Source organism: Pan troglodytes, chromosome 2 (genome assembly GCF_028858775.2).
Source record: "Pan troglodytes isolate AG18354 chromosome 2, NHGRI_mPanTro3-v2.0_pri, whole genome shotgun sequence".
Taxonomy (NCBI): Eukaryota; Metazoa; Chordata; class Mammalia; order Primates; family Hominidae; genus Pan; species Pan troglodytes.
The window spans coordinates 103,088,151-103,112,892 of NC_086015.1; the positions used below are offsets into that span (position 1 = coordinate 103,088,151).

At 39.2% G+C, this 24,742-nt stretch overlaps 1 protein-coding gene across 7 annotated transcripts in view; it reads left to right on the forward strand.

The window, feature by feature from the left end:
- Positions 1–24,742, forward strand: part of COL8A1 (collagen type VIII alpha 1 chain) — a 160,496-nt gene that overhangs the window by 129,240 nt on the left and 6,514 nt on the right. For all 7 annotated transcript variants that reach the window (XM_024355582.2, XM_009445993.4, XM_001141952.7 and 4 more), the window contains one exon: positions 22,726–23,056. In XM_024355582.2, coding sequence (XP_024211350.1) covers positions 22,729–23,056 — 328 coding nt within the window. In that variant the 5' untranslated portion in view covers positions 22,726–22,728. The remainder of the gene's footprint in view (positions 1–22,725; positions 23,057–24,742) is intronic.

The window sequence follows — 24,742 nt, forward strand, 5'->3', positions numbered from 1 at the left end:
CTGGATAAGGGGCTCCCATAAACTCAAACTCTTGAAAGTTAAGGAATACTGAAAGACATTTTCTTTTTTGCACAGTTGTTCCTACAATCAAGCTCCTAATCACCTGGTCTGATTTTACATGTACTAGAAGGATCACATGGGACTCACAGTTTGTAATCTGCTGATAGCAAATAGGACTGTCAGATGGTATGGGCTATTGCACACTAAGAGCTCTCATTTATGAATCACTAGCTACCAGATACTTTTCAGAGTACTGTATATGGAGAAATCTCATTTACCCTTAACAGCACCCAAATGTAATATGTATTTCTAGATATCACCATTTTACAGGTGAAGAGCATGGGGTAAGTGATTTGACCAAGGTCACATAGACCATGAGGGGCAGAGACAGCACTGAAGCTTAAGGGTCTCCTTTAGATCTCATACACATAACTTTCCTGCTATGCTGGCTGTCATACACTTACCATCTTACCAGTCAGAATTCTCAGTAAACAGCTTTCTGAGTACCTGATAGAAAATGTTAGTACAGAGCCAGGTTGGTGCAGTCCTTGGACACCATCCTCACCCTTCCTAGTGTCCCCAGTCTCTAACTCTACTGGAGGTCTTCCTCCCTGAGAGGCTATACTCTCAGAAACTCTCCATCTGCCCAGTCCTTCATTCCAACTGGTACCTTCACACTGGGACAATGGTCTCCATTAGAGAATAGGTAAAGGTTAATCTTATCAAAGTTATTCACACACATGTGAATTCTAAGTTATTCATGTGTGTGAGTGACTTCGTAGGATAACTCTATCAGAGAGTACTTGCATTTCAGAAGAGGGTTTTGTTAATTCAAATGAATCATACAGGAAAGGATTTTGTTGTTATTTGGTTGCTTTTGTGGTGCCTGTGGTATAAAGAGCACAGCATATGGAGTCAGAAAGAAGCTGAAATCCTAGCTCTGTCAATATCAGGTATGTAAAATTGTGCAAGTAACTCAATATTCTGAATCTCTGGTTCCTCATCTTATTTTTAAGTTGACAACTCTTCATAGTAGTGTTGTCACAATTAAATAAGTTGATGTATGTCTGGCACCAAACACACTGCCTGGCATATGAAGGGCATCTAATAAATGTCAGTCCTTATCCTATCCTCCAACCATTTCCTGAAGGACAAGAGCCATGGGGCTAACCCCTGACATAGACTGCCATCATTTTACCAGGGATATTGGATTGACAAGGTTTCTAGTTGTTGATAAGCGCAGACATTCTGCTATCGGCCTCCTTGGTAGCCTGCCAACTATTCATGTGCTTCTTGGAAAAGGAAACTTTTCCAAAAAGCAGGGACTTCAGAGGGCTGGTGAGACAGTGTCCTGTCATTAAAGCTTCACTAGAGATTGGCATTCCCAATATTAGCATCATGCTGCTATATGCTATAAAGGAGACAAAGTACTATCTTTTCTTTACCCATTGTAAGTTTCACTGGGACCCCTGTAACAAAAGACAGATTGGGCCAGGCACGATGGCTCACGCCTGTAATCCCAGCACTTTGGGAGGCGAAGGCGGATGGATCACGAGGTCAGGAGATTGAGACCAGCCTGGCCAACATGGTGAAACCGTGTCTCTATTAAAAATACAAAAATTAGCTGGGTGTGGTGGTACGCACTTGCAGTCCCAGCTACTCAAGAGTCTGAGGCAGGAGAATTGCTTGAACCCGGGAGATGGAGGTTGCAGTGAGCTGAAATGGCGCCATTGCACTCCAGCCTGGGCGACAGAGTTAGATTCCATAAAAAAAAAAAAAAAAAATTACAAAAGACAGATTGACAAGAGAAAATCATACAATTTCTTGTTTTGATTCAAGCTTCTACAGACAAATTTATTTAATATAAGTTATATGTGACATGGGAGCCTTTAGAAATGAAGACCCAAAGACCCAGGACAAACTTTTTTATGAACAGTTGTGCAGAAGTATGATTAGAGAACAAAAGGGTATGGTCTAGTGTTAATTAACTGGGGGTAAATGGGAACTTAGCAAGGCATGTTTGTTCAGATTCTTCGTGGCCCCTGGGTATAGGGCAGGACATGTTTGGAATGAGGGTTGTATGACCTACTTTCAGGAGAGGTAGGTCAGAGAATTCTTTTCAGGCTCATTTCAGGAGAGAAAGGCAGGAGAAGGTCAAAGCGTGACCTTCTTGCTTCTGAGGTTTTCTCAATTACCTTCACCTTAAAATACTCAGTATGCCAAGGTATCATATTGTAGGGAAGTGTGTCCTTCACGATATCAACGCCAAAATGGCCTAGCCTGCTTTTTAAAGAGATTCATCCGCATTGCCTACAAATTTATTTATTCACTCAAAAACATGTATTCATCAACTACCATGTGTCAAATGTTGTGCTAAACACTTAAGAGTGCAGAAATAAATGACAGCCAGTGAATTGGGTTTCCTGATAGCATAGGTGACAATAAAAGAGAGAACGGAAAAGAGGTGTTCTACCAAGAGGTACACACATATATGCATATACATATATACTCACAAGACACAGAATCATACTCAAAGGACAGTGATTAACATCCATGGTGTCAACCATTCAATCATTTTTTTCCACAATTTTTGGAGCACCTACTATTTGCCAGCCACTGGGGAAACAGCGCGGTGATAAGATAGGCCAGGTCCCTTCTCTTGCAGAGTTTAAAAACATGGCAGAGGAGATAGGCAATGAATAAATTAAATAAGCAGGATAATTTCAGCTATTGAGAATGCTATGAATGAGGCCATGTGATAGAGAGTGACTGGGTTTGCACACTGCCTTTGCCAGAGTGGTCAAGGAAGTCTTGTCTGAGGGGACAGCATTTCACCAAGACCTGCATGACATGAAAAGGGGCCATTCATGTGCAGAGCTGGAAGAAGACCTTTTGGGCAGAAAAACAGCTTGCCCAAAGGCCCTGGCAGAACCAACTTGGTGAATCCAAAGAACAGAGAGAAGATCAGTGTGGCCGATGCTTATTCAACAGGTGGAAATGGAATTAGGGACAGGAAAGAATCAGACAAGATAGGGATCTGTAAGTCACCGAAGGGAGTCTGGATGTTATTCAAAGAATAATTGGAAGGTATTGGAGGGTTTTTAAAAGAATGCTATGACCTAATTTACATTTGTTAAATAAGAGAGAATATTCATATAATCACACTCTAACAAAGTTAAATACATTCATGAAAAGACTGATGACCATTTTTGAACAATTGCAAATTAAAATATACTAATTCTAACTAGAAGTTTAATTTTAGCATCATTAGGTTAAATGTAATGACTGAGAAGTCATTTGAGGATATTTCAGTGACATGGAGGTCTATAATGACCATCATTTATTAGGTGTGAGGAAAAAGGTGTCTTTTAATAAATTCTGGCCAAGAAGATGCCAGGCAACGTAAACTCCACTTGAAATTAATGCCCCTCAAGCCTAATGTGCTTTCTGCAAAACAGTCATGGTTGAGCGAGAGCTTTTCTAGCTCATCGAGCTAGTTTTGTGATGTTAATTCTGTGCAGCTGAGAATAAGCCAGCATCTCTTCTGTGTTTTGCTTTCATGAAAATCCCATAATGCTAACTGTGAAGATGCTAATGGACCAAAAGTGTAATACTAGGCATGGCTAGGTTTTCAAGGGATCTTAGCTCACCCCCTCTGTAGGATGAGGTGTCCATATGGTGCCATATGGGGACATTAAGAAGCCACCTTCCCTCAAAGGTCCTCTGAGTGAGCCTCAGACTCCTGGCTTCCCCATCACAAATTCCTCCTTGGGTGACCAGAGCTCTAGTAAAAGACAACTGTTTTATTCTGAAGGAGTAATCCAATGATACCATTGTCAGTCATGAATACCTTCCAATTTTGGTCTGTTAAAGTATCCAGTTACTACCTAGCAAAGCCCACATGCATTTTTTCTTAAGTCAGAGGAGAATTCCAGGAAGCCCAAACTGTGGCTTTAAGATCACATCCATAAATAAATAATAGTACCTCCAGACAATGGAATATTATTGAGTGCTAAAATCAAAGGAGTTATCAAGCCATGAAAAGACATGTAGGAATCTTAAGTGCATATTACTAAATAAAGAAGCTAATCTGAAAAAGCTACATACTGTATAATTCTGGAAAAGGCAAAACTATGGAGACAGTAAAAAGATGGGGAGTTTTCAGTGGTTGGGGAGGGTGGGTAGAGAAGAAAGAACAGGCAGAGCACAAAGGATTCTTGGAGCAGTGAAACTACTCAGTACAACACATGTCATTATGCATTTGTCAAAACTCATAAAATGTACAACACCAAGAGTGAACGCTAATGTAAAATGGACTTTGGGTGATAATGAGGTTTCAGTGTAGGTTCATCATTCGCAATAAATGCAACATTGCGGAGCAGGATGTTCATAATGGGGGAGGTTGTGCCAGTGTGGGGGTAGGAGGAATATATGGGAACTTTGTACTCTCCCATATATTCCTGTAAACCTAAAACTGCTCTAAAAAATAAAGTCAGTTTTTAGAAATTAAGTGATACACGGCAGAATGAAATAAAATTAGATCTTATTAAAAATGGGGAGCAGGTTTATGTGGAGGATCTCAAGGAGTAACCCCAAGCAGCGTGATGGGGATGCCAAAGGATCCAGGGCTCACCGAACAATAGCCAGAACTCATAGGGAGTGTGTTTCGTGGCCTCCTGGAGAGGATGTTGCCAGCCTGAAGATGTCTGTACTGATGGGAACAAATAACCCATACATAACAATGAGGCATTGATGCCATGTAGTCTTCCAGTGTCTTGAATCCAGAGTAGTCCTAAAGAATGAGGCCTTTGGAGATAGACCAGCAGATTCAAATCCTACTATGCTACCTATTAGCTGTGTGATGACCTCAGGCAAGTGGTTTAACCTCTTTGGGCCCTCATTTCCTTGTCTTCAAAATGATTACAATAATAGCAACTGCCTCCCAGGGTTACTGGGATTGTATTAAATGGGATAACTTATGTAAAGCATCTAGCGCAGTGTCAGAACTTGGTAAACCTTCAATCAAAGTTTGTGATGTGACTGAATATAGTCATTATTAGTAGAGCGTAATAGTGTTTGAAAATAGTCTAAGCCCTCACAAAATATGTGTTGTTTGAATTGTTAATAATAACAAGACTTCAAGTAGGCCATGGCAGTTCCAGCTTAATGCCTGGCTTTCACGTCATAGTGAGCAGGCTCTTCTGGGTTTTTAAGGGGAATGGCAGCCAAGAGTGAGCCAAACCCTCCTCTAACCTATTATCACTGCATTTTAGTATGAAGTTTCTCCTCTGATTGTGATCTACACCTATATGTTTCATGAGTAGGACAAGATAAAATGAAGCCTCAGCTGCTATTATTTCTATTCATGTAGAATCTTTATTGTAGGGATCTTTATTTTAAAAGTAACTTTGTATTAACTTGAGGTCTTTAAAGGAAAAGCTTTAGGTAAATTATAATATATAATTACATTTTATGTGTTCAATCCAAAAGGTACTTTAACGAATGCTGGAAATGTGTATTTCTATATCCAATCAGAACTCAGGATCATGCATATCTTACCCTATGTAGCTTACCCTGTGTTTCTGTACCACTATGCCTGCATTGATAACTATGCAGGGGAGAGAAATGATAGGTTAGAAAATGAATAGATGGGTAAGTAGATGATTTTATATATATATATATATATATATATTTTTTTTTTTTTTTTTTTTTTGAGACAGAGTTTCACTGTGTCACCCAGGCGGGAATGTAGTGATGCAATCTTGGCCCACTGCAACCTCCGCCTACCGAGTTCAAGTGATTCTCCTGCCTCAGCCTCCTGAGTAGCTGGGATTACAGGCGCCCACCACCATGCCCAGCTAATTTTTGTATTTTTAGTAGAGATGGGGGTTTGCCATGTTGGCCAGGCTGCTCTCAAACTCCCGACCTCAGGTAATCCACCTGCCTTGGCCTCCCAAAGTGCTGGGATTACAGGCATGAGCCACCACGCCCAACCCGATAAACATATATTTTTTAAAAAAGAATTTTCTTCACAAGTTATGGTGCTATTTGATTGTGTTAGAAGCCAGAACAAGTAGAACCCAGCAGTAAGAATCTAGTATGGTTCCTCTAAAAAAATCCAGAATATCATTATATGCCAAAAAATATGTATATTTAGTAATTCTTAGCCTGCCTCAGAGTTCTTATGAATAACTCATCATTTTTTTCAGTGTGCACCTGTATAAGGCCAGGTACTCATAGAGATCATTCAAAAGCTATTTATGTTTGCTACGCAATGTCTTCCATTTGCATTCTTTTGCAAGTCTTGTTCAGACTGATATTAAAATAAGTTTGTTTTTTATGGATACACATCAAGGATTGGAGAGCAGAAGAAGCCTAATCACATGCTGGGAGATGGAGAGAAGCCAGCATGAGATTGTAAAAATGTTGGCAACTATTACCCAAGCCCAACATGTGTGTTGGGCTGTTCATATCCAGCCCAACACACGTGAACAAGAGTTTAATGTTTCCCTGTTACTCATTTCACAGAGATTGAAACTGACAGAGGGAAGGAGTCTGAGCAGTGAACTCCTCAGCTAGGCAACGCCTCTAGACTGTGAGTCATTCCAGGACAGGAGCCTCATTCTCCACTCATTAGTGAGTCTCCAGCACTTGTTGTGTCTCAGCACTTGCTAAGTACTAAAAAAGGTGATCAATGAATTAATCAATAGGTGAAAGCATTTCTCTGCATTCCTCTAGTCTTAGACCTCCAATCTTCAAGTTGAACACTAGAATGATCTGCAGGTTGTTGAGCAAACCAAAGTAAATGGCCAAGCAATGTTTATTAGGGAAAATGTATAGAGGAAGAAACAGTGGTAGGTGTGAGGATCCCTTGTTATGTTGGCACATTCCTGGCTAGGGTCATACACAATGATCCAGCAGGCCTGAAAGTCAGACACCACAAGAGGTCTCCTGCCCCTTGGATTATAAAGCATTTAAACTACATGATTAGAGAAGCATCAGCCCTTCCCCTGATGTGATCAGGGATAAAATACCAATATGACACAGCAGAACCTGGGCTCCAGTCTCTCCTGGCCACTCATCAATCATGGCTAAAGAAAGCACCAGGCTGTCTGGTGCTCTCCCATCTGGCATATGAGGTTCAAGTCTTACAACTTAGCTATTTAACATGGTGGGCTAGTGGCAGGATTTGCCCCATCCATGTGCATGTTTGGAAAGCACGAGACCCTCTTTTGGCAAGATGTGGGAAAAGAGGGCTGGGGTCCAAGCCTTGCCAATGACCAGGATTTTTCGTCTTATGCGTAAACTGTAGCCAGTTTCCGTGGAGCTTTGGTGGAGGTCAGTTCCTTTCCTGGGAGGCCAGGCTGCAGGAGATTCCTCTTGAATACATTAACTCTTGTCTCTAAGTGGTGATGTGATAGACACAAATTAATAGTGCCATGATGGCCAGCCTCTCTTCCCAGAAACTGTGAGAGAGGCTTTGTGATGAGGCTAGGCTTCTCTAGGGTTCCTGTTACCTTGTACCTCCATGTTACTCTCTACCTATTCCCAGCCAGGGCAATCCACCTATACCTCCCAGACTGTCCCAGGTCCAATACTCCTAAATTTCCTGAGTCCCAGTTTCTTGGGTCCTGTTCTCCATTATAGATCAATCATCTGTCATACAAATCTTTGGACTGTGGGTAAGTCACTTAGCTTCTGTAGGCTTCTGGCTTTTCTGCTGCAAGATAGTCATAAAATCTGGGTATTGAGGAAAAGATCCCTCCAAAAGAGGCACTACCATCTCATGGACTATTTTCATTTATTCCTTATTTTGTTTGCTTACAATTCTGGAACTTTAATAGAAATTTCAGGCACACAGCAGACCTATGGAGGAGGTATTTTGAGTTTTAATGCCACCCTACTTATATCACATTGGCATTTCCTTCTTGCTTACAAGAAGTTGGCCCCTGAACCAGTAAGGAAGAAGATGATTTTGATTCAGTGTCCCACTGTGGCCTCTGAAGGACATTAGTCTTTACTGTGTTTCAAGTTCAAAGTGATCTGATGAGATTGTAAGCACCAGATGGGACTCAGAAACCTGGGAAAGGGCAAAGAATCAGGGAAACCACAGGTAAAAGAGAAAAGGGGAAAAAACAGAAAGTCTGATAAGGAAAGGAAGCAGGACTGGTTTCTTTGTATTTCTTTTTTTCATGTCTGTCTTTGCCTTGGATTGACATTGAGGCAGAAGTGACCTTTAAGTTGTGCCTGAATCCTCTACAGCTCCTAGCATGGTAGTTCAAAAATGTTTGTTGAATGGGATAAACAAGAAATCTAAAGTGGTGTGTGGTCATGAGCTCAGGGGAATGGGTCATCAACACTGCCCCAAACTTCACTGAATGTCCCCTGGTTAGTTTCACTTTGTAAGCAAAAAAAATTAGGAATAAATGAAAATGTTACCGGAAAGGGGTCCCAATCCAGACCCCAAGAGAGGTTTCTTGGATCTCACACAAGAAAGAATTTGAGGAAAACCCATAAAGTGAAAGCAAGTTTATTAAGAAAGTAAAGGAATAAAAGAATGGCTACTCCATAGGCAGTGCAGCAGCTTGGGCTGCTTAGCTAAGAATACTTATAATTGTTTCTTGATTATATGCTAAACAAGGGGTGGATTCATGAGTTTTCTGGGAAAGGGGTAGGCAATTCCCAGAACTGAGGGTTCCTCCCCTTTTTAGACCATATAGTGTAACTTTCTGAAATTGCCATGGCATTTGTAAACTCATGGTGCTCGTGGGAGTGTCCTTTATCATGCTAATGCATTACAACTAGCATGTAACAAGCAGAGAGGAGGGCCAGAGGGCACTTTCATCACCATCTTGGTTTTGGTGGATTTTGGCCAGCTTCTTCACCACAACCTGTTTTATCAGCAAAATCTTTGTGACCTGTATCTTGTGCCAGTCTCCTATCTCATCCTGTGACTAAGAATGCCTTAACCTCCTGGGAATGCAGCCCAGTAGGTCTCAGCCTTATTTCACTCAGCCCCTATTCAAGATGGAGTTGCTCTGGTTTGAACGCCTTTGAGAAAAATACTCCACTAGAGAGTAGTGCCTGTCTTGGGGGAATCTTTTCCTCAATACCCAGATTCTATTACTGTTTTATAGCAGAGAAGCCAGAAACCTACAGAAGCTGAGTCACAGAGGCTGGTGGCGAGCTCAGGACAGACACCACATTTCCCAGCTCTCAGAGTTAGAACTGTGAGATTCAGATGGATGAATAAAATATAAAAGATGGGGAAAGTAAAATAAATTGCAGACTGCACAAAGTTGAACTGGAATCATGACAACCAATCCTTAATCTGTTTGCTATTAGGGTGGAGAACAAGATTGCATTCTGCTTCTCTGGAATTCAGACACACTTTCTGGTGTTTAAAGGAATACAAGGAAAGCTCACACAGACTGAGCTGGGTCTCTTTATAGTGTAAATATCTTTCCAATGGGAAAAAAAATTACTGAAAGATGGTAAGTTTGTCTTCTGACAATATTTCCCAGACGTTTTTCTAGTGTTAACAAAGCTCTCTTGGAGTGTAACTGTTTCTGAGGAGTGGTAACTTTAAAGCAAAACGAAGGAAAATTTCAATAAGAACCAAGCTGCCCCAATTCTCCCTTTATTTTTAAACAGAACCATCAAAGGGCAGCTAACGAAAATACACTTAAGTGGCATTAATTCATCCTGAAGAGAACTCTCAAAGAGTTTTATTGCTACGTAAGGGAAAGCTATAAACCAGCAGGAGAGGAAAGCAAAGAAAATAAGTCTGGGGAGACATCTTGTGTAAGAAAGTGAGCAGGTGGTCAATAATGTATCCTTGGCTGGTTTCCACAGCAAGAGACAGAAATTCATGGCAAGGATGTGGCCCACAAAAGACTATCACAGAGAAAAGAATTGTGGAACTTTGCAAAATGCTGTTGAAGAGTTCACATGAATATGACATAATAAAATAATAAAATGCTCATCTCCCCTCCTTTTTCTCAACACCCATCCCATTTCATGTTAATACTCGACTCCAATAGCCTACTGCCTGACTCTGTCCAGTCCCTGGCATGATTAAAGACAACAACAACAACAAAAATAACTAAGATGGGTAGGGCCAATGACAGTGAGTTTTTAGACCTAAAAGTAACATTGGGGTCACTTAGTCCAACAATCTTGGTTTTACGAACAAGGAAATGGGTCTTAGAGGTTACTTTTGTAGAGAGAGAGAGAACTTCAGAGCTTTTTCCTTGCAATGAGAAGTCTTAAATTGCATATTCAGACTGGAGATTTAGAAAAATGCCTCTATGATCTTGTCATTCAGCTCAAGCTAAGCCTAAGAAATTTATCATAGGTATAAAGAGAATCTTACAAGTATCCTGAAAATGAGTAAAAGTTATCACTGATCTCAAGAATATTTTACCATCGGTCAACCCTTCATCATTCTTTCCAGGGCTTTTAAAATTAAAAAAAAAGGCACTCTTTATTAATTTCTAAGGAAGAATGGCTATTATATAGGATTTTCCATTCTTGTAAGCTGGCAGGAGACCTCAGCACACAAAATCAGGAGAGTAAGAATGAAAACAGTAGGCATGGGGAAGAGTAGCATCGATCCAGTGTTCGGGTGCTCTCTCAGTCATCATACTACCAAGATGGTATTTCAACATTTAGAAAAGGGGTAGGCAGGATGAAAATGGTGCCATTTGTCAAGACTACTTTCTGCACAGTTATGAACTAAGTGCAAAGAGAATTCCCAAAGATAAAGGTTTGATTCTATTCCCCCAGACACTTGAGTGAGCTGTTACATGGCATGTCCCTCCCCAAACCAGCTTCTAGAATTTATCACCAAGAATTAGTTTTTCAAAATAAAATGCATTACAGACTTGCTTCACTTGGGGGGAAATTAACCTTTTGTATTTCAACAAATGCCTATGGCTAAATATTGTTCGAGATTTATTTGGCATTTTAGATGTGAGGATACTACTTTTCACTATGTATAAAAAGAAGTATATACTGAATTAAGTCTGTGTTTTTTCATACACAAACTCTGTGTTTTTTCATACACAAACTCTGTGTTTTTTCATACACAATATTATGTAGAGGTCTATGGGTAAGGAATGAATCTTTTAGACATAACTGTTTAAATATGGTAAACAATAAATAAATGTTTGTTGTAGCAATATTATTATTCAAGTCCCCCAAAACAGCATGGAAAGATAAAGCTAAAAAAGTGATTGTAAGCTGATGATTTTGCTGACCTAAAGGTTTATATATGTATTACTTGTGGATTTTACTTCCTTCAGCAGTAAAAGATAGCCTAAATTCTGTAGTCACTCCCACAAGGGGAACCTGCTGCTATCACCTGGCAGAAATGTCTTCAGTTCTCTGAATTTCAAAGCCAAAGCCCTTTGCAGTCAATACAAAGAAGGCGCCTCAGAGTGGCCAGTTTTCTGGGGGAAAGGGAGCAGGACGAGATCCAGCCTTTGAACTAGTGTTTCCATGTGGCTAACAGGTAGGAGACGCGCTGCACTGAAGTGGGCAAGCAGATATAATATTTGTTACTCACTTACTAGAAACTGTCTTTACCTTGCCTTTCTTCAGACAAAGAGAACTTCAGAGATTTTTCCTTGCAATGAGAAGTCTTAAATTGCATACTCAGACTGGGGATTTAGAAAAATGCCTCCATGATACTGTCATTCAGGTCAAGCTAAGCCTAAGACCTTTAACATAGATATAAATAGAATCTTACAAGCATCCTGAAAATGAGTAAAAGTTATCATCGATCTCAAGAACATTGAGCCAGGGGACAATTGGTCAGCCTAGTTTTCGAAACAGGTCTGGAGCAGTGTGAAAACAAAAACCATTACCTTACAAATTCTTCAAGATGAGACTGCAGTGAAGCAAAGTGTCATGGAACGTGTGCTCAAGATCCCATCTATTATTACCACTGCTCCTCCTCCACCACCACCCCTGTTTTCTTTTTTTAATTTAAATAATAGCTAACACTTATAAAGTGCTTACTATATTAGACACTGTTGTAAGCACTTTATTGTATTAATTCCCTTAATCTTCTCAACAACCTCATAAGACAGATAATGTTATCATCAGCAGCAATTTATCAAAAAGAAACCAAGGCACAGACAGGTTAAGTAACTTGCTTAAGATTACACAGCTAATAAGTGGTGGAATCAGGATTTAATTCAGGCAATTTAGCTCATACTTTCTGCTCTTGCTAACTTCATCACAAACTCTAGTCAGCCAGCTGGACTCATTCATGCCCCTCACTACTTCCTCTAGGCACTAGTCTTCTACAACCCCCAAACCCCATCTAATTCACTCCCTTCATTTTACAGTTTAGTAAAGGAGGCCCCGAAAGGTTTACAAGGATATCATGATAGAGAAGTTTACAGAGAGGACTCTGAGTGTCCCATCTCCAGCTCAGTGCCCTACTCACACTCTAAGTCCTAAGAAATAACATTTGTGATCCATGTTTATCAACGAAATTCCATATGTTCTTGTAAGTTCTGGTGCCTTGTAATGAGTTTTGCTCATAAAAAGAAAAGTCCTTTACACTCTCAGCCTCCTTAACTGATATATCCTGAAGACCTGGCATCTGTTACATAATACTCTGCCCTTTCCTTTCTCCACTTCCATTTTTCTTTGAAAAATGTTCAGTGGATTAACTGTGAAAACCTTATGATTTTTCCTCCCAGACACCACATCCATCTCTCTATCCCTCAAAATAAATTCCACCCCTTAAATAAATGGAACTTCCAATACCAAGATAGCTGTGGTTTGGTTGCTCTCCGAGCTTTGCCTTTGTTCAAAGGGCAGGATGTTACCACGCAGGCTAATTATCTAGATGGGGCTGTGGTTGAAAAGTGGTGGATTTTAGAGGCTGCCCTCTCTGTGGCTGACAATTTATCACAATTGAGTATTTTAGGCTTAGCCCCAGGTTTAGAACTAAATGTTTTTCAGTTTAAATTCATTGTTGGGAACAGTCCTGTGGAATGATTTCTGCTACTCCTGAACCATGCCCCAAGGAAAGAACAAATCCACATTTTCACTGACCAAGAAATTGTCAAGATGTTTTAGTTCTTTTATAATTCAGAAATTGTCAGGACTAAATATTGCAACTTTAGTAGGATTGCCATTCTGACTGAATGGTGTCTTTGTGTGTGGTGGTGGGTGAGGGGGTAGGAGGAACCAATTTTAGAAAACATTGATTAATTATTTTTATTTTCCAAGTGCTATTGATATGATTTAATATTCTCCCCATGTAAGATAGAAACTTAACTTTGGCTTAACTTTTAATATCAAGTCATTTAGGGTTATATGATTCAAAATAACCTTAGCTAAACAAAACTTCAACAATTGGATCCCCAAGAAATGTACTATAAAATTTATATTTTATGTAATACATTATAGTTGTGTGCTCTAAATAAACATTTTTACGATGTCCACTTTAATGGATTACATTAGATGAAATTTCCCCACATCTCTCCCTTGCAAAAGGCCTTAAAACACTCATTTTACATTGTGTTGGTTACACAAACTGTACTAGTGCATGTACTAGTGCATGAACAGAAAGCTGTTCATGTAAGTAACAGTGTTCTGCAGTCCTTCTAGAGCCATACTAAGAAGGAACTCACCTTGCTGTGTATCGCCAGGTCCACAGAATGGCAAGGACCTTATTCTTGCAGAGCCCTACCAATGCCCTACTTTACTGTAGAGCTGCCTCTGGATTTTAGATCTTCCATTTTTCTTACAAAATTGTTGTTGCTCCTAAAACGTGACTATGTCACACTCATTAACCACCCATTTCCCCTTTCCAATGTGCATACTTTGTACTTGTCATTCTTATGACTGGAAGCCTACATCAATATTTGCTGAATGACTGCAGGAATTTTTGAGCACACACATTGTATGAAGTTTTTATCTTTTATAGCCACTTTTTAAAGGTTTCTCAGTAAGCTTCACATTTGTATTCAACCTTTGAATGTGGTAAGATAAAAAAGCCATGGATTATTATCATTATTGTCCCTAAACCACGTTTCTTATTTCTTTCTTTGGTTTCTGGACAAGTATATCTTATTTGACCAGAGGAATATTTAAGGGGGTTAGGGGGTGTACAAAGTCTCCATCATTATTCCATCGCCAACTGTAAGAAGGGAGAGTGTAATATTGAAAAGTAACTGCAAGTATGAGATTGATCTAACTTTCTGACATACAAAGGCTTGAGTACCTCAGTTCCTAAAATTATTATTATTATTTATTTATTTATGTTTGAGATGGAGTCTCGCTCTGTTGCCCAGGACGGAGTGCAGTGGCATCATCTCAGCTCACTGCAACCTCCACCTCCTGGGTTCAAGCAATTCTCCTGCCTCAGCCTCCCGAGTAGCTGGGATTACAGGCATGTGCCACCATGCCCAGCTAATTTTTGTATTTTTAGTAGAGACAGGGTTTTGCCATGTTGGCCTGGCTGGTCTCGAACACCTGACCTCAGGTGATCCGCCAGCCTCAGCCTCTCAAAGTGCTAGGATTACCAGCGTGAGCCACCGCACCCGGCCCCTGATATTATTTATTTGTAAGTATGGATATGTTCTTCACATTCACAATTACAAAAAACTTTAGAAGTAGAAGGGACCTCAAAGTCATATAGCTAATGTTCTCATTCTGCAAATGAGGGAACTAATGCCTAGTCAGGATAGGTGACTTACTTGGGTCTGAACTAAAACTTAGGTATTTTCTGCTCTGAAAGCAATGATGCTTTCATATTAAGGAAAGAAAAAATATATATTCTACTTTAGAATTTCTTTTTTAGGGGTTTTCCCAAGTGTTTTATAAACTGTTTAGCAGCTGACACTATTCCAGTTAGAGAAACAAAAAAAAAATTAATTGCAAACTTCAAATACATGAGCTATTATTTTAAGAAAAATATTCTCCAGATGTTTCCCAACTCCTTTGAGAGTGGAAAAAAGGCAATGAGCTTACAGTTCGGCAGAAGAGATTCAGATTAGATATTAGGAAATCTAATGTGAAATCCTACAATTGGTTACTAGGGAATGTTGTAAAATCTCCTCTGGAGAACCTTTGGAATGTGGTGGTTGGCCACTCATTTCAGAGGCATTATGTGTGTGGTTCATTTCTAGAGCTGGGGGCACAACCTAATTGACTTCTCAAGTTTTGTTGGTCCCATGAGGTCATTATCTGCCTATAGCTAGTACATGGGGATGATTGGCTGCTCTTACTTACAGAATTCAGAATTTGTTAGTGAAGCATATAATTTAGGCTGTTTTACATTTATAGCCATCCCAGTAGATGTAAATGAGCAGATTGACCAAAACCAGTAAATGTTCATTGGATGGTCTTGCCCACTGCCTCCATGTGATTGATTGACCAGAATCTGACAGGCTTATTTATTTGGGCTATTAGTCCATTTTCACACTGCTATAAAGAACTACCTGAGACTGGGTAATTTATAAAGAAAGGAGGTTTAATTGACTCACAGTTCCACATGGCTGGGGAGGCCTCAAGAAACTTATAATCATGATGCAAGGAGAAGGAGAAGCAAGAACTTTCTTCACAAGGTAGCAGGAGAGAGAGAGCACGCGTGCGCAAGGTGCGGGGTTGGGGGGGATCTGCCAAACACTTTTAAACCATCAGATCTCATGAGAACTCACTATCATGAGAATAGCACAGGGTAATCCACTCCCATGATCCAATCACCTCTCTCTAGGTCCCTCCCTTGACATATGGGGATTACAATTTGAGATGAGATTTGGGTGGGGCCACAGAGCCAAACTATATCAGGCTCCATCTCAGCATATTTACCTTGCCAGTGGCTTTGTGACTTAATGAATACTTTAAGCTTGTATTCCTAGTCAGAAAACCAAAGAGTAAGAAAGCCTGTCTAAGAGCTTGTCTTATGTAACAGAAGAATTCCTTATTTCATGCAAAAGGAGGGCCTTGATATTTGGAAGACAAGATGGAGAAAACTGACTGTACAGTTAGATGGATCTGTACCTTGTAAAACGAAGCTGGAACTTTGTTAGCTAATATATTGGATGGCAGCTCCTACACGTAATTAAATAACAATTTTCAATTTTTGACTAGGAATGTAACAGGAATAACTGTATACAGTCTTGAATTTCAGTAAAATAATCAATCATATAAATATAGGATGGGGATATTATCAATTAGAAACTGTAATGTCAAAAAAGACCTAAGAAATGGATATGGGATTAATGATATAAAGTATTTGAAGTATAGTTATGTGTCATTTAACAACAGGAATATGTTCTGAGAGATGCACCATTAACTGATTTTGTCATTGTACAAACATCATGGAGTGTACTTACACAAACCTAGATGGTACCACTTGCTACACACCTAGGCTACGTGGCATAGCCTATTAATCCTAAGCTACAAACTTATACAGCATGTTACTGTACTGAATGCTGTAGGCAACTGTAACACAATGGTAAGTATTTGTGTATCCAAATATATCTAAACATAGAAAAGATAATGCATTGCACCACAGTCATTATGATGGCTAAGACCTCACTAGGCGACAGGAATTTTTCAGCTCCATTATATTCTCATGGGACCACTAGTATAAATATGGTCCTTTGCTGACTGAAGCATCATTATGCACCTCATGACTACACAGTACCTGGGACTTTTTTCCAGTAAATAAAAAACAATGTTGAGATAATGCTGAGTTACTTACCTGAGGGTCATAGATCAATATAGTTAGAGTCGTTAATATCTCTTAATACTAATCAATTTTGCAACAAAGGTACATATCCTTGATCAGATGACCCTAAGGTGGGCTTATTTAAAATGATCTTAGCACAACAATAAAAGGTCATGTGCCCATCTTTTATGTTATGACCAAGTTTTGGGATTCATTTTCTCAACATGCCCTCCCTTCCTCCACCACGAATAGTAAGCTGCATGTGCACCTCCATATGTGAATCAAGAAAGGTAAGTCTCTCTAAAAGTTGTTTAGATAATTTAAAAAGCAACAAAATTGTACAAAATACTGAGCTGCTTTTTAAATGTTCCCATCATTATTAATATCCAAGTCAAAAATACGAGGGCTTTCTATCAACAACCTCTGTAGGTAAAATTTTCAATGGGGAGTGAAGCTGAATTAGGTATTTTTGAAAGCCCCTATCAACACACTAAGACTTTTGATGATAAGGATCCATCAGTAAATATTGAGAAGTCAAATTATTCTTGTCCTCAGAAAGCTTACAATCATGTTTAGTCTAACGGACAAAAAACAACAAGAAAAAAACATAAGCTTGGTTACAATTACATTTGACTTTGTATTAAACTTTAGGAGAATAACAATGATGGAGAAGGTGGGGAAGGCTTCACAGAGGAGGCAGGAATAGAGCTGGTCTGGAGGAAAGAAGGTGTTATGGGCTGAGTTGCATCCCCCAGAATGCATATGTTGAACCTCAAGTACCTCAGAATTTAAGCATATTTGAAAATAGGGTCTTTAAAGAGGAAATTAAGTTAAAATGAGGTCACTAGGGTGACCAGTGTGGCTGGTAAATAAGAAGAGGCAATTAGGACACAGACACATGGAAGAAAGACTGTGTGAAGACGCAGGGAGGTGACTGCCGTCTACAAGCCAAGGCGAGAGGCTCCAGCAGAATCCAACTCTGCCAATATCTTGATCTTGGACTTCAATGTCTCTAGAACTGTGAGAAAATTAATTTCTACTGAGCCACCCAGTCTGAGATACTTTGTTATGACAAGCAGAGAAAACTATATGGTAGGACTGAAATCTACAGAGAAATAAAAGGAAAATAATTATCTTCCAGGAAAAAAGAATATCGTAAATAAAGAATTCAAAATGAGGTCAGGCATGGATGAAGAACATACTTTTGAAATGAGTCTATATTAGTGAAAGGTACCTTCAACTAACATTGTAGTAAACAGGACTCTTTCCTTTTTTCCCCATACATTGTCTTAAGAGAGATACATCTCTCAATCTTCACATCTCTATCCAAAATTTACTTCCTCAGATGTCGTTCCCTACCGTTCTTTCCAAAACATCGGAGCTCTTCCACTCTGTCATTATTGAACCCTTTACCCTGCTGCTATACATTGAATGTTTATGTCCCCAAATTCATATGTTAAAATATGACAACCCCCCTCCGAAAGTGATGATATTAGGAGGTGGGGCCTATGGGAGATGATTAGATCATGAGTGCAAAGTCCTCATGAACAGAATTAGTGCTCTTATAAAAGAGACTCCAGAGAGCTCCCTTGCCCCTTTTATCGTGTAAGGATACAGCAAAATGGTGTCATCTATGAACCAGAAAGTGGGTCTTCACTAGACACCCAATCTGCTGGCACCTTGATCTTGAACTTCCCAGCCTCATGAACACTGAGAAATTGCTGTTCTTTATAAACCACTCAACCTATGGTATTTTGCTATAGCAGCCCTAATGACTAAGACACCTCCATTGCTTTTTCACAGCACTCAAATCTCAAATTATAAAATTTATTTTTAACATTTACCACCTGTCTCTCCACACTAGACTGTGAGTTCAATAAGATAATACCTCCACTCTCTAATTCACCACTGTATCTCCAATACTCAGAACATTTCCTAACAATTTGTAGGTGTTCAATAGGTATATCTAATGAATGAATTGCCCTGAGAAATGCAATCAAGAGAGAATTTTCTTTGAAAGGCATGGAAAAACCAGGAAGGCAATTCTGGTGAACACTGGAAGAGGATTCTGCCTGACTTTCCCTTGCTTTAGGGTGGCAAATTTGAGGGTCTTAAGAGACTACAAATCTTGTACAAGTAGGAGGCACAGAGGACCAGCCCAGGAGCTGATTAGAGAGGCTTATACACAGCACACACAACAGAGACATACATACATACACAAAGACATGCTGTGTTAGCCTATGTGAAAGGGAAAGTTGGATTCAAGGCAAGGACCAACAGATTAAATATTTAAACATTCTTCTGTATAGTAAGCCAATGAGGATAAACGTACAAATAGAATGCTGATGAGCATTTAAAATATCTATCACATTATTCTGTTAATATATGTATCACATTATTCTGTTATATACATTACAGGTCATATGAGGAATCTGAAATTCTCTGCAGCCCTGCTCAAATATAGGAAGCCATTTAGGGCTGTTCAAAATATCTAGGATTGGTTATTCTTGACACATGAATGAATGACTGCCTTGGTTCAGCTGTTCTTTTTCTAAATCATTTTTAACAAGTGCATTTTAATGGCCATTACTGTTTTATTCATGTTAGGTTATCATTATTGCAGTTAACCTCACATTTACTTTGCTAGTATCTTTCTTTGAAAATCTTTGACATTTTAGTTGGTTTTGATTTGTCTTTCTGGTCACACTCCATTAATAATAACTTAAATCTGAATAGTCCTTTTTGGCTTATGAAGAATTCATATCATCATTTGTACCCCTGAACAGCTCTGAGGGATGGGCAGAGATTATAATTGCTATTTTACAGGTAAGAAAACTGAGGCTTAGTGAAGATAAAGGACTTGTCCAAGGTCATAGGCATGAAGAATGGCAGAGCCAAAACTTAAATACAAGTCTTTTGACTTCTTTGACAGTGCTTTTGTCATATGACATGACACCCATCACTAAGCCAGCCTGGCTGGCAAAGATTCAATGTTCACACACATTAGATATGCTTATGTTCAAGAACACAAATACACACACACCCACCCACACACACACACCCACACACACACACACCAGCTGTCAAATAGAAATCAAAGAAAATATTAAGGAGAACTCACAATATTATTGTGTTCCACATTCTCAGAAAGAGAGGCATGAAAACCCACTATCACAATTTCTTCCCAGCAAAAATTCCAAGGCTCCTTCTTTCTTGCCAGGTGTTTGTATAAAGTTACCCAAATTTGATGTTCTTTTGAGTGATTTGGGAGAACCACCATACCACTTTGACCACCAAAAATATCCTCAGGGACAGGAGAAAAATTAGTAGGAATAAGTAAAGCAGTAAATTCTAACCAGGGCCCTTATATAAATATTCACGTTAAAACTGAACAAAGTTTATTTAGATAAAGAGCCAGAGAAATGGCAGAAGGCAGACCTAAAGAGCTGGTTTACAGGACAGATATGCTGAGCCCATGAGAGGAAATAATTCAACTGGTATTCTTCCAGGCATTTCATCTCCTTCCAGTTTTCCAGTATTTCATTAGATTGTCCTGGTTTAAAGATTATGAAGTATAATCCAACACATCCACTGAATTGATGGAAGGCTGAAGGGCCAAACATGCTAGCTTATTATTAAAGACTTCACCACAAGTCTGGGGTTCCATAATTAAATTCATTCATCCCCAAAAGTAGAATTAAGTACCAGCTTATACATTACCATATATTACCACACATTTCTGGTATGGATTAACACTTTCAGATCTCTAGTAACTGTCTTACAGACATTGAATGTTAGAGCTAGAAAAGACTTAAGGGAACATCCAAGTCATATTTTAATAAATGAAGAACTTAAAGAAATTTGTTTAGATACATATAACTAGACAAGAAATAAGTACTGATCTTTGAGTGAAAAAAGGAAAAAATAGAAGTGTGTATAGTATACTGCAATTTATGTTTGAAAGGGATGTATATGATATGTGCATATCCACAGACTATCTGAAAAATATGAGGAAAAATTGTTGCTTCAAACATAAGGGATTTTAGATAGTGGAGAACAGAAGTAGGAGGAAAATTTACTCTTTACTAGATATCCTTTGCTACTCAATAACAGTTTACACATCTGTCACCCCTACTAAGGGTACAAACTCCTTGATGGTAAGGCCCACCAGCCATATTATATTCATCTTAGTAATCCAAAATGGGCCTAGCAACTGTTTCTTCATTTTTTCAGGGGAAAAATGATTAGTTAGTGTATTTAGAAAAATTGTAAAGCTTGAATTTTGTGATAGGGATTCATTTTAAATATTTTATTAGGTGTTTTATTAACCAATCCTTTTGTAGCCTGTATACACTCTTGGCATTACCCTTGAATAGGATATTGCAAAATCAACGCACATTTTCTAAGAAGTAGAAAACTATGATCCAGAATTAAGTAAGGCAAAAGCAAAGAAAACAACTCTCAAGAGGATGGAAATTGAATTATTTATAGACAGAAGTTTTTTCAAAGTTTTCCAGAAGATACTTACATTAAAAATTGTGAGAAATTTGCCACTTCTCTCTCTCTCTCTCCAGCATTATGATGACATGTCCCTTAAGATTCAAATTTTCATTAAGCCCCTTTATACATTGTGAGCATGGAGTTGGTGTATGCCCAGCGTTAGAACTACAGAGGGCAGGGAGTGGGCAGGCAGAATATTGAACAGACCTAAGTGTGTATCACACTTGCCCTCTAGTGTGCATTTGCCAACAATGCACTTCTCTCGGCTGTCTGGTTTTAAGCCTAGGGCGTTTCCAAACAGAGGTCTTTTCAAGCTGGTTTTTATAAACAGATAAGCCCCATTTATATTAATTCTGTTTACTGCCAATTTGTAAAGAGTGCTATTAATGGGCTTAGAAGCAGCGTATTCTTATTAATAGTTAAACATCTCCCTCTTATTCATACAACTCTTGCTTCGTAAACTCCTTTCTTTCACAAAAGGACAAAGATAGACTTTAATGGTCCAATTAACCAGTTTCTAAACTAATGAATTCATAGTATTTTAATACAAGAAATAAAGGTGCATAATTATGATAGCGATTTTTAAAATATTTCATACTGTCACATGAAGAAGCATTTTCTCTTCAACTCAGACTTCTGCAGTCTTTGTTCCTGTTTGCTCTTTACATTTACATTTATTTGTGACTACATCAAAGCAGCCCTCATCTGGCAGATGAAAAATCTCTACTGTAGCATAAAGCCTATAAATTATTAACTGTTTCCATTTAGAATATAATTTTGGCACTTATTAACAAAGCCTAACTTGTCACCAGTTTTGCCTCCTTTTATCAGAATATATTCTGTTAGGATTAGGTTTCATGCAAATGTAGACTGCCCAAACTAACAGTGGCTTAAAGAAGATAGAACTTCACTTCTCTCTTGGGTAAACAAAGTCCAGATTTAAGGATTGGTATGGCATCTTGTATTCAACCAGGACTGAGGTTTATTCTAGCTCGTTTTATCATTCTCTGTGCACTGCATTCGCCTCATGGTCCAAGATGTGTGGTCTGTTTCCAGTAACATATCAGCAATCCAGCCAGAAGGAAGGAGGAAGGGGAAGACATATCCACTCCTTTTTAGGATTCTTCCTGGAAGGTACACCCATGACAACTATACACAATTGGCAAGAATGGCTGAAATGGCCCTGCCTGGCTGAAATGTCTTCATTCTGGGCTGCTCTATTCCCAGGTGAAGACGGGAAAACAGGGCAAGAAAGGCAGAATCGATATGGGGGACAACCAGTAGTCTCTCCCATAGTCTATGTTCCTACCAATTGCCTTTATTTGACAGATTCCACTATTCCCTATTTTCTGTTTGTTTGTTTTCTATAGAAAGGTAGCATTTTCCTTTTCATTTGCCTTCTATCATGAAGTTCTGATGTTAAAGACTGTTTCCCTTTTTTTCCCCCATTCTATCTCTAAATAAACTCTAGTCACTTGGCCTTGCAGAGTTTCACCAAGTTGGTGCATTGGTTCCTCCCACAGGTGATGGCTGTGCTGCCTGGCCCTCTGCAGCTGCTGGGAGTGCTGCTTACCATTTCCCTGAGTTCCATCAGGCTCATTCAGGCTGGTGCCTACTATGGGATCAAGCCGCTGCCACCTCAAATTCCTCCTCAGATGCCACCACAAATTCCACAATACCAGCCCCTGGGTCAGCAAGTACCTCACATGCCTTTGGCCAAAGATGGCCTTGTCATGGGCAAGGAGATGCCCCACTTGCAGTATGGCAAAGAGTATCCACACCTACCCCAATATATGAAGGAAATTCAACCGGCGCCAAGAATGGGCAAGGAAGCCGTACCCAAGAAAGGCAAAGGTAACATCATACTCCCAGGCTGTTATAAAACAACAGCTTTCCAAATCTCTAAATTATGGGATCAGAGGGGGAAGATAAATTTTAGAAGCTTTAGTTTTAGAATTTGTTACTGGCATTTTTAAAATGCCTACTATGTTCTAACCATATTCTTGAAAAGTTCAAGCCTTAAAGACACAGATAAGACTACCATTTATGTTTTGCTTTATTATTTTAACTAGCATCAGATGAAATAAAATATATTAAATCACAAATAGTCTATCCCCTTATTGTTTATTTATTCAAACATTCAGCAACTATCTATAGTGAGCACCTATTTGTGTCAGGCTCTGGGCCAGATGCTGGGAGCTAAAGCAGTGGAAAAAAAAGAAAGGTGACAAGTCAGTCTTCTGAACTAAGAGAACGATGTTGTAAGGACCTGCTGTGTTAAAAGAAAAGTCACAGGAAAGCATTTTGCGAACTAAGTATTAGACAGGTGCAAGTGTTTTTAATACTACTCTAATTACATATGTTAATCAATAGATCAACAGAAGGAAACTAAGAGTATAGACTGCATCTAGGGATGACACCTGAAAATCTCTCTTGTTGCTTTCTTGGCGTATTTATTTAGCACCAACAAAATGCCCCTCAGTGTGACAGACACTTGACGATAAATTCATTTGGTTTGTCTGCAGTTCTCAGAAACCTAGTACTTGCTGCATCAGAGCAGCAATTACCTTTGAGGAAGTGGAGCCAGTCCCACTAGTCCCTACAATGGCAGGAAGCTCCACCTCTGGAGAACTACTGGATTTGGAACTTAGAGGCCTAGATGCCTGGATGCCAGAAATGAGAGAGACCTAGTCATTTGACCTTTCGGAGCCTATTTTTCTTCATTTGTAAAATAAGATTGTTGAGAGAATCAGTGACATACATAGTAAGTAAAGTGCTGAGTAAATGCTAAAGCACCATAGGAAATTGGAGTTGCTACAACTGCTCATTCAACAAATCCTCAGTAAGAACAGAGTGTGTTCCAGGCACTGTGCTAGACACCAGGGATTCCTGATTCATCTCTCCTACTCTTCCCCAAATAACTCCTCAATACAGTAACTACACAATTCGCTGGTTAGAAATAGCATGCCTGAATAGTACTATAATCATATCTATTCATGTAAAGAAAGTATTCCTGACTTTCTTCTCTTTAGGAGCTAGTATTATACTTAGAATATTATCTCAGACATTTCTTTTCCTTCATTTATTGAATGGCTTGCCTTGCCTTTGGCACTTCTTGTACTTACTCTGATGGATACTCATATCTTAAAATGAGTTCTCTGTTTGTATTTTATTCTCTGATAGTAGCTCAGTGAAAAGTACAATGGTCAGGATTAAGGTGCTACTAGTGACATAAGTATTATGCCAAGAAGATATTGGGACCATATATTTCATTTCTCCATGTTATCCATTAGTCCCAGCAGCATGGGAGATCCAGAGTTGTGTTCATCTGAAAGGCACAGCATGTTCATTATAACAGCACGTGCTGTGTATTTCAATAACAATTTGAGAAACGGTGACACCTTTCACATCTATTCTCTAATCTTGTAGTGTGGCTGTATTATTCTTATTCTTGCTGTACAGATAGGCAAGCAGAGATGCTGACGGCTTAAGGGACCCAGTCACAATCTCATGCCAAGACCAGAAAGATAAGCAGAGCTT